Source organism: Rutilus rutilus, assembly GCF_951802725.1.
Source record: "Rutilus rutilus genome assembly, chromosome: 17".
Lineage (NCBI taxonomy): Eukaryota > Metazoa > Chordata > Actinopteri > Cypriniformes > Leuciscidae > Rutilus > Rutilus rutilus.
The window spans coordinates 31,036,282-31,052,796 of record NC_140230.1 but is presented as its reverse complement, the minus strand read 5'-3'; the positions used below and the strand labels follow the sequence as shown (position 1 = coordinate 31,052,796).

The following is a 16,515-nucleotide window of genomic DNA, read 5'->3' as shown; positions in this document are numbered from 1 at the left end:
ACAACAGTATGTTGCACTGCACTTAATGTATGCTGATTTAAATTAATGAATGCATTGTGATAATGAGAAAATGTGCTTAGGTGTCCAAAAAATAATATAAAATGCACACTCTCCTTTTTCCAACAGTGAAGTAAACAAATCAAGTGCACCTTTGTTTTGGGTTACGATTTTGGGTTAGTTGTGGGCAAGAATACATTGTGACACGATTGGTGTAAAAAAATGTATCCGAAAAGGTGGACGAGTTGAGAGAAATATTGATTACAAATGTATTTTAGTTCTGAAACGTAAATTATTATACTCAGTTTTGTGTTATTATGCATATTAAAGTATCGAGTTATTAGCTTAGCAACGTGTCCTGCTAATTAATTGCGTCTCCCATGCACTTTATTTACTGCGTAGACAACAAACAGGAAGGTTTTTGAGGTGTGTGGCAGGACGGAGAATTGCAGTAAGAACTCATTCTGAGCCACTTATATAAGCATCCTAGAGACAAAACCCAGCGTACAGTTGTACATTATTGATGTTCCGCTCTTCCAGGTTTCACAGCCACACTTCTAACCAGAGGAGTGGAGTAACGCTCTCTCTGAAGGTCAGGTGGGTTTTAGGGAGGAGGGGAGAGCACATCAGGCCAGATAAGACTGCCTTTCCCGTCAGCTTTATCGCACAGGAGAGCCGAGCTCAGTGGAGATACTGCACAGGGATAGTAGCGTTTCTGCATGATTACAAATCCACAATCGGCCATTCTACTTGATTTCATCATTGTGTTATTGGTTCAGTTGGTTTATATACAAACATTTTCTTCACTTTAGAGGGATAGTTTACCCAAAGATGAAAATTCTTCATTTAAGTCATCATTTAATCACTCTCAAGTTGTTCCAAACCTGTATGAATTTCTTTCTTCTGCTGAACACAGAATAAGATATTTTGTTGGTAACCAGACAGTTGACGGACCCCATTGATTTCCATAGTATACTATGGAGTATCTTCTTTTAAGTATCTTCTTTTGTGTTCAGTAGAAGAAAGAAACTCAAACAGGTTTGGAACAACTTGAGGGTGGGTACATTTTCTGTTTGGGACAGAATTTTCATTTTTGGGTGAACTATCCCTTTAAGGTGTGTGCATTTAATGCTTCTGCTAGTTCAGATAACTATAATTAGACATATTTTCCAGAAAAGTGTAAACACTGGTGCTTTCAAAACATTGTTCTGTTTGTTTGATCAGCCCGGCGTAGCAACAGTGGCTCAGCCAATAGTGTGAGTTCAGGGTAGGGCTACCTGTTTGTTTGACCAATAGCAGATAGGCTGAATGTAATTTGCAATTTTGTTATGTGATGCTAGTGGAGCAGAAATCAAGAGATGGTCACTCTTATGTTTGGGAAATATGAGGGTCCGTGTCTCTACCATTGGAGAAAGCGTAACGGCTAACTTGGATCAGGTGTGCCTTGAAAACCAATCACAAGACAGCCTTGACGTCATTGAGTTTCCTTCAAAGTTGTGCGACAGTCAATCACTGTTTGCGGATACTATTAGAAATGAATGAGAAGTGTTGTAAACTGAATCCTACCTGTCGCGCAATGGTCAGTGACTTATCTTATAAAACAGAGTTTTTTTGGTGTAAACTCAAAAATAGTTCAATCCAAAATGAATGTTTAAGGGCAAACATGTTGAAGATAAGCCGATAGGCTGGCAATTCATTAAATGATAAGCTGTTTTCCCACAAAAGCAGGTTTTTTTTATCGTAGTGAAGCCTCTACATTGACAACCACAAAAAAATATTTTTAATATAATAATAAATATAATAAAATGTATATATTACACCACTAGTGGCATCAGTTGCACAAAAATATTCTCTACCTTTCAAAAGATTGTGGTCAGTATTTTTTTAGACGTTTAATATTTTTATTCAGCAAGGATGCAGTAAATTGATCTAAAGTGGCAGTAAAGACATTTATAATGTTACAAAATATTTCTATTTCAAATAAATGCTGTTATTTTAAACTTTCTATTCATCAAAGAATCTTGAAAAAAAAATCCACAATTCTTTATATTGTAAATTTAAAAAGAATATTTCACAATGGAACTGTTTACTGTATTTTTGATCAAATAAATGCATCCTTGGTGTGCATAACATTTAAAGGGGTTGTATAATGCCCCTTTTTACAATATGTAAAATAAGTCTCTGATTGTCCCCAGAGTGTGTATGTGAAGTTTTAGCTGAAAAATGTGTCCCTTTTTGAGGGTCAGTAAAAACGTGTCGTCTCGTGTGTCCCTTTAAATGCAAATGAGCTGCTGCTCCCGGCACAGAGGGCGGAGCTTCAAGAGCTTATGTGTGTTAGCAGCTCTGATTACCTCACGCAGACAAGCACTAAAATGTCAGAAACTGTTCTGCCTTTTATGTTTAAACTGGAGTCGGAGAAGTCAAGAAACTCAAGAAGAAGTGACAACATGTAGAATGCAGCAGGACGTTTCTGAATGGTTAGTTGATGGATTTATGTAGCTGATGTGGAGTTAACTATCTTCAAGTCTTTGATTAGCATGTTCTGTCATGATAATCTATAAAATCGCTGCCTACAGAGTGACATGCTATTGCATTTGTGTTATGTACTGTATTGCATGTGAAAAGACGGATGCGACAGCTTGAGCAGACTCACAAATGTGTTGTACTACAACAACTCTTCCTCTTCTCAACATGGACTGCGTGTTCCCGGGGGTGGGGCTTATGAAAATGTTCGGGTTAGTGATGTCACTAACCCGTGAGGAATGTCATGTAGTCCCTACCAGTCGTTTGTTGTAGTCCTTTAAAAAAGATTTCTTTAAAATCAAAGATCTTCCTTTGGTTTGAAATTTGAGCGTTGTAACTTTGCAGATGTTGTTTATGCTCACTCACTAACTAAAGTTAGTCAAATGAAATCATAATCAACCACACCTTTAAAAAAAATGGATGGTAATGTACATTTTCAGACACACCACTCATTTGATGTACTGCATTTTGCATACTATATAATAGGGAAGTACGCATATTAAGACACAGGGAGAGCAGGGATTGGAAAGTGTCAGAGTGTCATAACCTAATAATAGCTAACACAGAGTATATTAAACTGGAAAGGAAAGTATTTTAACATTGAAAAACATTACACAAAGCAAATGCATTAAACACAATATCCAAAACTTGGTTATCAATTTTGACATCTGATGTCTTTGGACTCTATTACAGTTCAACTTTAGCCATGAACTGGTTGTCATTTTTGTTTGAGCAGCAGACATTTTGTTTATTTCAGGCTTCCTGTTCTGTACGCAGGTTTTGACGTTATTTGTTTTGCCGGCTGACTGTCTGAAGATCAGATGTAATGAGGTGAAAGCAGGTTACCATGGCATCCGCTTGGCTGCAGGCCTGTTTTCGGATCTGGATAAGCTGCTTGGATTCGCTCTGCATTCAGACCTGCTCTCAGACCAGTCAAAAAGACCACGTATGATTCCGGGCAAATTATGTAATGAACAAAAAATGAAAAAAAAACACAGCGATCAGAAAACATTTGAGGCGGAGCTTATCCAGATGACATAGAGCTGTACAATTCTGGATAAATTGAGAACTGAGATTTTTGTTTTTGTTTAAAGGCACACTATGCAAGAGGAGGGGGAGGGGGGGGGGGTGGGGACGCCGCTGGCAAAACCAGCAATGTTTGAGAGGTGGCGGCCCGACAAATCTTGCTTTACGGCACAACGTCACATTCATCAACAACATAAGAAGCAGCCTCTATAAAAGACACTAGCACGCATTTCAGACGTGAATCATGGCGGAGTCGACGAAGAAAGCGCAGTCGGAAGAGTGCAGAGACGGCTCTGCGTGAGTGGTATTTACGACAGTAACGTTAAATGCAAGTACTCCACAGCGACTCTAGGGGTCTCTGTTTTGACAAAAACGGAAACTGCATAGTGTGCCTTTAGTATAGAGATCCGATTCGCCACAACTCTGAATAGACAACTAAACAAGATAACATGTAATTTACTACGGGCTCTGACAAAATGTTAATTGCTGCAGTGTTTTTAAAATATTTAATTCATTTGAATTAATTATATTAAAATCGATTTAAATGAACGATTCAGTGGCTCACTCAAAGACTTCACTTGTTCGCTTGATGGATGAATCAACAAAAATCTCTTTGAGTGAATGACTCAATGACGAAAGATTGATTTTCAACTATAAACTTTTACCCCAGTACTTCAGTGATCATATGAACTATTGTATCACAGAAATAAGAAAACGGTGTCATGGAAAAGACTATTTATGAAGCTGTTTCATACCTAAACATGACAACTGCTCTCTCTGGCTCAGCGGCAGCACCAAAGCAGATTTATAATGTTTCGTGTGATCGTACTTGTCAAAGGTTTAATAAACAGAGCCGAATCATTGTCATGTAGGAATAAGATCGTGTGAGTGTTTGAATGGATATTGTGATCTTTTAACAATTAATCGTGCAGCTCTAAAATGATAATTACATTCAGCTGTATGCATATTACTCATTTTTTTCTGCTCTTCAAACTGTCAGCAGAAATAGCCTGTATCTCCGTAGAAATGTGATGGGTATGTGCTAAAGCTTTGTAAAAACATTGACGTCCAGCAGGAGACCCTCATGTGATTTAGTGTAGCGGTCTATCTTTTTGTTCTCCTCTTTATCGATCAGCAGATGTGCAGACAGAACAGGAGAAAAGGTTTGAAACTGTCTCGTGTTCCACAGGGTTATATTCATGTTTCAGTATTGTATGTGTTCTTAGAAGACACTTAGTAGGCCTAAGTGGTAATTAAAGAGTGATGTGAGTGTCTAAACATAGCAATACATCACCATCAGCTTGTTTCATCAATATATCACCCATCATTATTTACATTTACAGGGCTCAACAATAAGGATGGCTTGTTCGCTAGGTAGCATAGATGAGGTTTTGTTGAAATTGCAAGAATTGCTGATAGTGTTAGCAACAGTGAAAATAGATTGAAAATTACAAACCAATCAGTAATGATTTGATGTGTACGGCATCATTTCAGCAAAAAAATTTTTTTTTATTTAACATTTTTTTATGTCATTTTTATAATAGCAGTCCAACATCACTAAAGAGATCAATCACTGTTTTTTGGTAGAAATTATATTTCTACATGGTAAATAATTTACTAGTAGGTGTAGTAGAGTAATAGAAAAACAACAGACCCAACAGCCATGACATGCATGCTGCTGATTCTGTGTAATTGAAACATTAATTGAAAGGGGTGTGTTCAAAATAATAGCAGTGTGGAGTTCACTTAGTGAGGTTATCATTCTGTGAAAAAACTGGTGTCAAACAAGTGGCCCTTATGTAAGGACGAAGGCATTAACCGGACTGTACATGGTAGTTATAGTGCATTTCTCTCTGAAAATCGGAGTAAAATGGGCCGTTCCATACATTGTTCAGAAGAACAGCGAAGAAAAACTTTGATTAAAAAGTTGATTGGAGAGGGGAAAACATATAAAGAAGTGCTGAAAATGATAGGCTGCTCAGCTAAAATGATATCAAATGCTTTAAAATGGCAACCAAAACCAGAAAGACGTGGAAGAAAACGGGAAGCTACCATTCAAATGGATCGAAGAATAGTCAAAATGGCAAAGACTCAGCCAATGATCAGCTCCAGGGTGTTCAAAGAAGATCTAAAGTTACCCGTGAGTACTGTAACAACTAGAAGACGCCTATGTGAAGCCAAGCTATCGGCAAGAAGCCCCCGCAAAATCCCATTGTTGAAAAAACGACATGTGTTGAAGAGGGTTCAATTCAATGTGCCAAAGAACACATTGACTGGACTAAAGAGAAATGGCGCAATATTTTGTGGACTAATGAAAGCAAGATTGTTCTTTTTGGGTCTAGGGGCCGCAGACAGTTTGTCAGACGACCCCCAAACACTGAATTCAAGCCACAGTACACTGTGATGACAGTGAAGCATGGTGGCATAAGCATCATGATATGGGGATGTTCCTCGTACATACCACGGATCATGGATCAGTTTGAGTACATCAAAATACTTAAAGAGGTCATGTTGCCTTATGCCGAAGAGGAAATGCCCTTGAAATGGGTGTTCCAACAAGACAACAACCCCAAACACACCAGTAAGCGAGCAGCAACTTGGTTCCAGACCAACAAGATTAACATTATGGAGTGGCCAACCCAATCCCCGGACCTTAATCCAATAGAAGACTTGTGGGGTGACAGCAAAAATGCTGTTTTTGAGGCAAAACCAAGAAATTGTGGTATGTAGTGCAATCGTCCTGGTCTGGAACTACTGAAGTTGGTCGACTCCATGCAACACAGATGTGAAGCAGTTCTCAGAAACCGTGGTTATACAACTAAAAATTAGATCTTCAAGCATTTTTAAATTTAAACAGTAAATGTTTGACTTTGGAAAGAAAAATGCACATGTTTTTATGTATGTAGGTGTGAATAATTTATAATATTTTAGTAATGTTTTTTAATATCTTGAAATATTTTTGTAATAATTGTAAAAAATAATTACATATTTATATAAATACATAAATGTCTATATAATAAATATAATAAAATATTTTAATATATATTTAAAGTATTTAAACATTTTTAATATTTTACTATTATTTTTGTAGATAACTGTAAAAACGAATAATATTTACATAGTAAATAATACATGTTAAAATTGTGCATTGAAAATCAGTCATTCATAATCATTTAATTTTTTTTCTGTATTGGTTGGCATAATTCTTTTAGTGAATCGGGTAAACATGCAGCACGTGCAAATGAACAACATGATTCATTCTCCATGAATCTTTTTCTATATCATGCCAAGGGGAACCAATCAGACCACATCTTCAGTTGTCCTGTTCGGAGACAAATATCAATATCAATATTCATTTTATGATTGCACGCCATGTCGCTCTCTTCAGTCTGTCTCTCTCTCTCTCTCTCTCTCTGTTCTCCTGTCTCCTTCACTCGTAGTAAAAACAGCATCAATAATTAATGATCCAATTAATAGTTTACACTGGGTTTTTATTGAGTTGTCAGAGTGATGGAGAGCCGTGCACTAGCGGCCTGGGAGCTGTGCTCAGGCCTGAATCAGCACTTCCGCCTTCTGCCGAGAACGTGAGAGTGAGAGAGAAATAGACCCCGGAACGCAGCCGCTAAGACCACTGCGCTCACGCTTTTACTACCAACACACACACACACAGAGAGAGAGAGAGAGAGAGAGAGAGGACACAGCAGTGCTCCAGAAGGATAGCATGATGATAGCGGACATTTGGAACACAGATAAGTGGCGAGTGTGAATGTGCACTGAAATAATTGTAGCTACTGTTATTGTTTTGTCCCAGGTAATTTGGGCCACTTTTTGTCATTGAGATGATTGGAAAAACATGGCGTAATTTACCTGAATTCACCTTAAATGTGGTAAAGATGAGGTAATCGTGAAAGCGAAAGTGCCCACAATCGCTCCCCAGGCGCCGCAGCAATGGCTGCCCAATGCTCTGGGTGTGTGTGTTCATGTTTTGCGGTGTGTGTTCACTACTCACTGCTCCTAATGTGTGTGCACTAACTTGGATGGGTTAAATATAGAGGACAAATTCTGGGTTACCATACTTGGCCTTTACGTCATGTCACTCACTTAAATTAAAATTAATACTTTGGACCATGGTAGTAGTTATACGTGTACATTACTGTATGAGTCCTTTTTTAATTTTAAGTGTTATATAAAGTGAGATCTATCATACATTTGCTAAGAATAATCATCTTTTGGTTTCCATCTATCAAGTTTTCAAATTAAATTTGATTAAATAAAATGAAATAAATGAAAAAAAAAATTGTTTTCCACTATTCCAGATTATTTTCCCCTTTTGTTTCTGATGTTCTTAAGGATATTCATGGCATGCATAATTCAATTTTTTGTACTATATGACTTTCTGGAGGACCATAACATTGCATTCAGTGGGTTTCTGCGAGTACTACAGGAAGAGCTTTAGGCTATTTTCTTAAACTACCCCTTTATTCTTTTGTTCATTAATTCTCATATGTCTGCAGTTCTCTGTCATTACCACTGGCGCTAGTGTTTTGGAGTTTAATGTAATGAGTCCCATATGTAGATCAGTGTCTGTTGTTTAAGCTGCTGTATGAGTGGTTGCTCTGTTCATTAGATGTTTAAGACACATGTACACATCCTAGGCTTAAGCACAGAGCAGATACAATACTATGATGCTACTGTATTATATCTGATGTTGTCGTATGAATATCGCATGGTATTCGATAATGCCATATTTACTGTGGTAAAACTAAATCCATTAAAATCGTTTTGTTGTTCAAATCATACCGATATCATTTCAGTCACGACAACTCTCCTCAGAGTAGTTTGAAACACAATATGTATCTCTAATGTAAATGTAAATAGGTTGTGACTGTACACAGACTCAGATAAAACAGAAAGAAAACTTGCTGCTGCTACAGAGCAAGTACGAAGACTTGCTCCATAAGACACAAAGTGACATTGAAAGTGCTTCTGCAAATAGAGACCCGTAGCAGATCTAGACAGGTGGTGCTGGGGAGGAGGAGGGTTAAGTTGGGCGCGCCGTCTAAAGGTGATGATACACGGGGCAACTTTTTGAGCAATGTTGCTGGGCAGTCTTGCAGAGCGGTTGTTGCTTGGGCACTTTCCCATTGAAAATGGCCAATACATTTCTATCTGGATAATTTAGATTGGTCGTGGGCCCTGTGTCTCATCTGGTTGCCCGTTGATGGCAACATTGCTCAAAAAGTTGCCCTGTGTATCATCACCTTAATGCTACCTGGTCAGACTGAAATATATATGGCTAGCCTGATAGAAAGAAGTGGCCGATTTGCTGCTGAACCGGTCACGAGACAGCCAATCAGTGGCACGTTAGAGTTTCATGACTAAACTAGGTATACATTTTATTATATTTTGATGTCATATTAATTGTGCTATATTTAATCAAGCCATATCTGATGTAATATTCGGATTATATCACATTTGATTTGATCTAGCTATTATATGTAAAGGCATCACAGCTGATGGTTTTTATCTGATTATGATGTCATATTGGACGATGTCATTTACAATGACCACATCCAGTGTTGTACCTGATGATGTCATATATGACTATGTCATATCTCTCCAAATGCAGGAATGCAGGTTAAGAGAGTGTGCACCAACTGCATTTTAAACCGGAGCCGGCATTGTGTGTTTTTTTCCCCCTGAAATAAAGTGTATTAAAAGCCCAGTCCCAAGATCTTTTCAGATCTTATTAGTCAGACTTTGAAGATAGCAAAACTTCATTCGTTTCTTTGAGCAGTGCAAATGTTTGACCTCTTCTTTAGTTTTGTACAAAGGCGCATTATGTTGCATTTACCAGGGACAATTCTTTATATTCTTGTTACTTGCCTGATTTGTCATAGTTAGGTTGCATAAATACAGTTATGAGTGTAATAATCAATGTACATTAAGTGTGAGTGTGAGTTTAAGTATGAGTGCGTCTGACACATTTAACAATATGAATGAGTGAATACAGTGTCTTTCTCCCCCCCCCCCCCCCCCCCCCCACATGTCTCTGTTTCTTTTGTCCTCACAAACTACCTCTGCTCTCTGCTGTATGTGTGCGTTCTGGGATTGTGTGTGTATGTGTGTGTGGTGCTCGCAGGGGATTTGGATGGCCACTGGTGGGATCATACAACGTGGCATAGCAGCGATGCTTCCTCCATGTCTTTGGTGAGACATGCGGAGCCTAATGTCCCACCTCTTTCTCTCCCTCTCTCTCTCTCTCTCTCTCTCTCTCTCTCTCTCTCTCTCTCTCTCTCTCTCTCTCTCTCTCTCTGTCACTCTGTCATTTCATGGTTCTTTTGATTTATTTTCACTTCTGCATGTCTTTTTTTTTCTTTCTGTTTTTATCCCATGTCTGTAGGGGACAGTCAAAGGGGAAAAAGACAAACTTTTGAGCAGTCACACACCTTATCTGAGGGCCAAAAGAAAATGGTGCGCTTTGGGGGCCACTCTTTGGAAGAAGATGCTGAGTGGTTTGAACCCCAGGTTAAAGACTCGGGGGTTGATACTTGCAGTAGCACTACCCTAAACGAGGAACATAGCCATAGTGAGAAGGTACTGGGACCTCTCTAGCCTGCACTGATTTGATTTGATCTTGTTTTGTTTGAACTTTTCATTTACTTCATTTTGTTCCATTTTCACATGGTCTTTGTTTTGATGTCGCTAATGATAGGTGAGATGTTGATTTGATTTTCTTTTTGGATGTTGCAGGGATAGTTCAACCAAAAATGAACATTTTGGTATCATTTAACAAAGCTTTCTCTATTACTTTCTCTTTTTTCCCCTCCGTGGAGCACAAAAAGGATTTTTTTTTTATCATAAAATGAAAGCAGACGTTGACCAAGAACTGTCAGGCTCCAAAAAGGACAAAAAACACCACACAGTTGCCGTGAAAATGGTCTAATTGTACAATATTTCAGATATTCTAAAAGTACACTGCCGTTCAACATTTCAGGGTCACTAAGATAAAAAAAAAAATTTGAAGGGAAGTACGAATTTAATACTCGTACTGTGGTGTGGTGTGGCGCAATGGATAAGACACATGCCTTTGGTGTGAGAGACCCGGGTTCGAATCCACTGTGAGACACCAATGTGTCCCTGAGCAAGACACTTAACCCCTAGTTGCTCCAGAGGCGTGCGACCTCTGACATATATAGCAATTGTAAGTCGCTTTGGATAAAAGCGTCAGCTAAATGAATAAATGTAAATGTAAAATGTAAATGTAATACTCGGCAAGGATGCATTAAAAAAAAATATTAACATTTTATTCATCAAAGAATCATGAAAAAAAAAAAAATCCACAAAAATATTAAGCAGCACAACTGTTTTCAACACTAATAATAATAATAAGAGATTTTTCTAGATCAGCAAATCAGCATTTTAGAATGATTTCTGAAGGATTATCACTGAATATTCAATGCTGAAAATTCAACTTTGCATCACAGGAATACATTTTAAAGCATTATTAACATTAAAAGTTATTTAAATTGTAATATTTTTCAGTATTACTGCTTTTACTGTAATGTTATGCAGCCTTGGCGAGCTTAATACACTTCTTTCAGAAACATTAAAAACAAATATTTTTTGTCTTTTTTTTAACCAAACTATTGAACAGTAGTGTGTATGGTCAGAAACCGACTGAAATTTAAGTTTCATTCACGTTGCACTCCTTTGAATCTCGTACACTTTAACACATGTAATCTTGCACATAACTTTTGGTCATGTGACTCGCAAGAACCAAGTGTTCAGCATCATGTCAAAATATGCTTTCTTTCTCCTTATCTGTTCCATGGAAGGAAAAAAGTACGGTTTCAGAACATCATGAACAATAGTGACAAAATTTCATTTTTGGTTGAACTATTCCTTTACTTGTTTTAAGTTCTTTTTTTTCTTTTTTTTAACTTAAGTTTTCCTCAGTTTTTCAACTTTTTTCTTCTGTGGCAGTAGCTGGGGAGCCTCTTGCTTGCTCTGTGATCGTTTGCTTCTTAGCCGCAGCTGCCGTAGTCGACATAGCAGCGAATCACTCCACCGTGTGACTGTGTGTTTTGTCATGGCACTTAGGGAATGTGGGTTCCCCCGTCAGCTGCATGCCCTCTCAGCCTCGTGTGTTATTGCCGTGTTAGTGGCCCCGTCAGCCGCGGTATAGGGCCCTAGACCCCCTCACTGGTTCGAATCCTCACTCCTTCCCCCCTCTCCCGCCAGACACGCTCCGCTCCGAAACACACGCTCACTCGCTCAGAGATGGCCAGCCAGGATTTGTTTTGCCACAAAGTTTGTTTTTCTTTTTTCCCTTTCCACTGTCATATTCCTTTGCTCTCCATGTTATGGATCACGGGATTCCACCGTTTGTGTTCGTGAGCCTTTCCATGCTGTTCTCCTCGCTTTCGGTTTGAACATCGTCTGTGTTTCTTCTTCCATTATTCGGGCTTGTGTTTGCTGGATGTGGTGCTGGGGTTCGGCTGTGGTGATGATGGATTTGGTCTCCGTCCGTGACTGCTGGGCTTTTCTCTGCATGCGATGGGTGCATGTCACTCCCAGCAAGACAATCACACAAACTCTACACCGTCTCTTTTGCCAAAGACTGTGACATTTATGAAGTAATACGCTCTTAGCCTATAACAGAAAATAATTTTGGCCATTGTGTAAAAATACACTTCCATTCAAACGTTTGGGGTCAGTAAGATGTTTTGTTGTTGTTGAAGAAATGTATACTTTTATTCAGCGTGGAGGCATTCAATTCATCAAAAAAGGCGCAATTATCTTTTAAAACGTTTTATTCTGTGACGGAAACAAGCTTCCGTATTAAATTGAGACTTTTAAGATGTTAGAAAACATTTGTTGTTCTTTTGAACTTTATCAAGAAAAAAAGTTTTCAACATTGATAATAATAAGAAATGTTTATTGAGCAGAAAATCAGCATATAAAAATGATTTCTGACTTGAGTAATGGTTATTGAAAATTCACAGGAATAAATTACATTTTAAATTATATTGATGCAGAAAAAAGTTATTTTAAATTACAATAATATTTCACAATATTTCTCGGAGAGCATAAGAGGCTTGAAACAAAACCTTACTGACCCTAAACCTTTGAATGGTAGTTTAAGTATAAATGTCTTTTACAGTATGAAAATGTATGGGGCAAGGCAAGACTTTAAACATTATATATGTGAACAGTGTGATAGAATGGCTTGCTAACTTATTCTTATTATACTTATTAACTTATTATAATTCTTTCTTTTTTTCCTTCTTTTTTTGCATTACAACTTATAAGGTCAGTAACATGTAAGCAGAACTTAATTAATGTAGAAATGTCATCTCACCAATAAAAGGACAATTTAGAAAACTTTACAGTATATCTCAGAAAATAGCCAATTTGTAAAAAAAAAAAAGAAAAAAAAAAGAAAAAAAGTAATATAAGCACTTTAGCAAAAATGCAAGCTTCACATTTCTGCTTTTAGACCATCTGGAATGCCTTGCCCCACAGACCTCCATTATATTTTTCTACTGTAAGCGATTCTTGTACATTTGTACCAACTGAGGGATGATTCAAAATTATTTTCTGTGGTAATTGACAGCATATAGCTTAACTTGAACCTGGATCACTCCTACTTGAATCTGTCTCCTGTTCATATTTGAAATTGAGCAGTGATTTATTGCATTATAATGGAGTCATTCATTAAATTGACCACATTTCCACAATTTATCATTAAAAATTATATACATTTTACAGCTAAATTGTTTGGTGAACAGTTTATCAAAAAATACAATACAAATTCTGTCATCATTTTCTCACCTTCATGATTTGAGGGCTCCAGTGGAAGAATTTCAGCCACCAAAATCTCTCTAGATTATGGTATCATTACCATTTAACATTGGACAACTACTTTTTACTATACACTTTCATTATACGTTATATCAGTCACAAATACTTTTGTGATCCATGGGGGAGAAAAAAAAGCATACAGGTTTGGAATCGACATGAGGGTGAGTAAATGATGACAGAATTTTCATTTTGGGCTGTGCTAATCCCTTAAGCCTCTATGAGACATTATTTGATTTGTCCCGTCGTGTGGCTTACTCTTTTTGAAACACCTGAAATCACAACAGAGTTTGTGTGATAAATCGGATGAAATTCATCTCAGCCTTCCCCGCACCAGCACTGGCAGGTTTCTGTGTGTTCTGGAATGATGTTTGTTGTGGTTTTGACCTGACAGCACCCGGTCACATGGCAGCCCTCCAAAGACGGAGATCGGCTCATCGGCAGGATCCTGCTCAACAAGCGCATGAAGGACGGCAGCGTTCCTCGTGACTCCGGAGCTCTTCTGGGACTGAAAGTGAGTCGCTCGGCCCCCCGTGGACTTACACTTTATGTGGTTTTGATTTCACACATGGCTTCAATACAAACTCTGTCAACAACATTTATGTCGATAACTACAGAAAAATTATTTCCCACAGCAAAAATCATCAATTATTTTTTTCACTGCTATGCACATTTTGTATGTTCTCTTATATGGCGCTCAATTCAGTTCACGGAGCTTTTTCCTAGCAAGCTGATGATCTGATTCAGGTTCATTAAATAAGGGAGACATACATAAAGTGCAGAGTGGTTGGGAACCACTGTTCTAGAGGAAGTAAACATGGCATAAAACATAAAAAAGTTAAGCTGAGATTTATGTTAAAGTCAATGGCTGCATCCAAAATCGCATACTTCCCTGCTATATGATAGACGGATGACCTACTACTTCTAGCGAGATTCTAAAGTGTGCATACGACGGACACTTTACTATCCCATGAGGCCACGGGAGAGGATTTGTGAATAGCGGTGATGTGACGCAACTGACGCAGCTAGTTCACATGAGACATACTACACACATTCATACAGTACTATATAGCAGTGGTTCCCAATTCCAGTCCTCGTGACCCACTGCTCTGCACATTTTGTATGTCTCTCTTATCTGACACACTCAGTTCAGTTCATGGAGTCTCTCCTAATGAGCTGATGATCTGGTTCAGGTGTGTTAAATAAGGGAGACATACAAAATGTGCAGAGCAGTGGGTCACGAGGACTGGAATTGGGAACCACTGCTATATAGTACATACTTTTTTAGTGGTCGAAAAGTATTTATTCAAAATAAGTATCTACTCAAGAGATTACCATGCGATTTCGGACGCAGCCTATCTGAAGCATTTTCATTTTACTTCAGTAATCTCATGAGAGAAACAGGATATTGAACAAGAAAATGTGGGATGGGACCGTTTATCCATTAGGAATTGATTGAATTGAAAGGAAAGTCATTTCAGAAGTGGGTCAAGTTTTTTTAAATAATATTACAAATATTACATGAAGTAATGCTATTTTATCATTTGTGCAGTATTCATTCAAAATTAATCTTAAAATGTATTGTATGTAGTTGTTTATTTTTCAGTACTCTCAGAAATAAAGATTTCAAAAAGTGTTTTTTTTTTTTTTTTTAGCAATGCAATATTTGCATTTTAGTTCCCTAAAGAACATTTCAGTGAACCATTTTTTTAAGTGTTCTTCACACTAAGAAAAGTAAAGTTATTTTAAGAACTGTTCATTGAAAGGTTCTTCTATGGCATCGCTGTAAAACAATATTTTTGGAGTGAAGAATATTGTAATAATCTAAAGAACCTTTTTGTCCATTATAAAGAGCCATTTGTGCTATGGAAATGTTCCATGTTCTCCGTGGAACCATTACAAATGTGAAATAAAATTGTGAAAACAGAACGATTAAGTCTGCAAATTGCTTACCACAGCTATGCAGACGACACACAGCTCTACTTAGCCCTATCGCCTAACGACTACAGCCCAATTGACTCCCTGTGCCAATGCATTGATGAAGTAAACAGTTGGATGTGTCAAAACTTTCTTCAGTTAAACAAAGACAAAACTGAAGTCATTGCGTTCGGAAACAAAGATGAAGTTCTCAAGGTGAATGCATACCTTCACTCTAGGGGTCAAACAACTAAACATCAAGTCAGGAATCTTGGTGTGACACTAGAGTCAGACCTTAGTTTCAGTAGTCATGTCAAAGCAATAACTAAATCAGCATACTATCATCTGAAAAATATTGCAAGAATTAGATGCTTTGTTTCCAGACAAGACTTAGAGAAACTTGTGCATGCTTTCATCACCAGCAGGGTGGATTATTGTAATGGACTCCTCACTGGCCTTCCCAAAAAGACCATAAGACAGTTGCAGCTCATACAGAACGCTGCCGCCAGGATTCTGAGCAGAACCAGAAAATATGAACATATCTCACCAGTCCTCAGGTCTTTACACTGGCTCCCAGTTAAATTTAGGATTGATTTTAAAGTATTATTACTGGTATATAAATCATTCAATGGCCTAGGACCTCAATACATTGCAGATATGCTCACTGAATATAAACCCAACAGATCACTCAGATCACTAGGATCATATCAGCTAGAAATACCAAGGGTTCACTCTAAGCATGGCAAGTCTGCTTTTAGCTATTATGCCAGCCGCAACTGGAACCAGCTTCCAGAGGAGATCAGATCCTACTGTAGTCACTTTCAAATCCAGACTCAAAACACTTCTGTTTAGCTATGCATTTACTGAATGAGCACTGTGCCAATGCTCGTCCGACTGTTTGTACTGTGTTTTATTTTATTTTTCTAAACTGTTTGAATTATTCTTATTTCTTTTATTATTTTAATTTCTTCTATGTAAAGCACTTTGAATTGCCATTGTGTATGAAATGTGCTATATAAATAAACTTGCCTTGCCTTGCCTTGCCTTGCATGCATAGTACTTTTTAAAAAGTGCATTGATAATGTTCATTGTGACTTATTGTCGACATTGAAAGAGCGAAAAAAAAACATGATTGGAGTAAAGCTCTTACAGTGGAAGTAAACAGGGCCATGCACTTTGAGAGTTTAA

General features: G+C 37.7%; 1 protein-coding gene across 7 annotated transcripts in view; it reads left to right on the top strand.

Moving 5' to 3' along the window:
* Window positions 1–16,515, top strand: part of rims2a (regulating synaptic membrane exocytosis 2a) — a gene marked incomplete at its 3' end in the record, with an annotated part of 189,910 nt that overhangs the window by 79,441 nt on the left and 93,954 nt on the right. For 4 of the 7 annotated variants that reach the window (XM_084385430.1, XM_084385426.1, XM_084385425.1 and 1 more), the window contains 2 exons: window positions 9,950–10,143; window positions 13,805–13,924. In XM_084385430.1, coding sequence (XP_084241556.1) covers window positions 9,950–10,143; window positions 13,805–13,924 — 314 coding nt within the window. Of the gene's footprint in view, window positions 1–9,688; window positions 9,757–9,949; window positions 10,144–13,804; window positions 13,925–16,515 lie in introns of all 7 variants that reach the window. The other 3 variants (XM_084385427.1, XM_084385432.1, XM_084385428.1) reach the window with 1 other exon arrangement.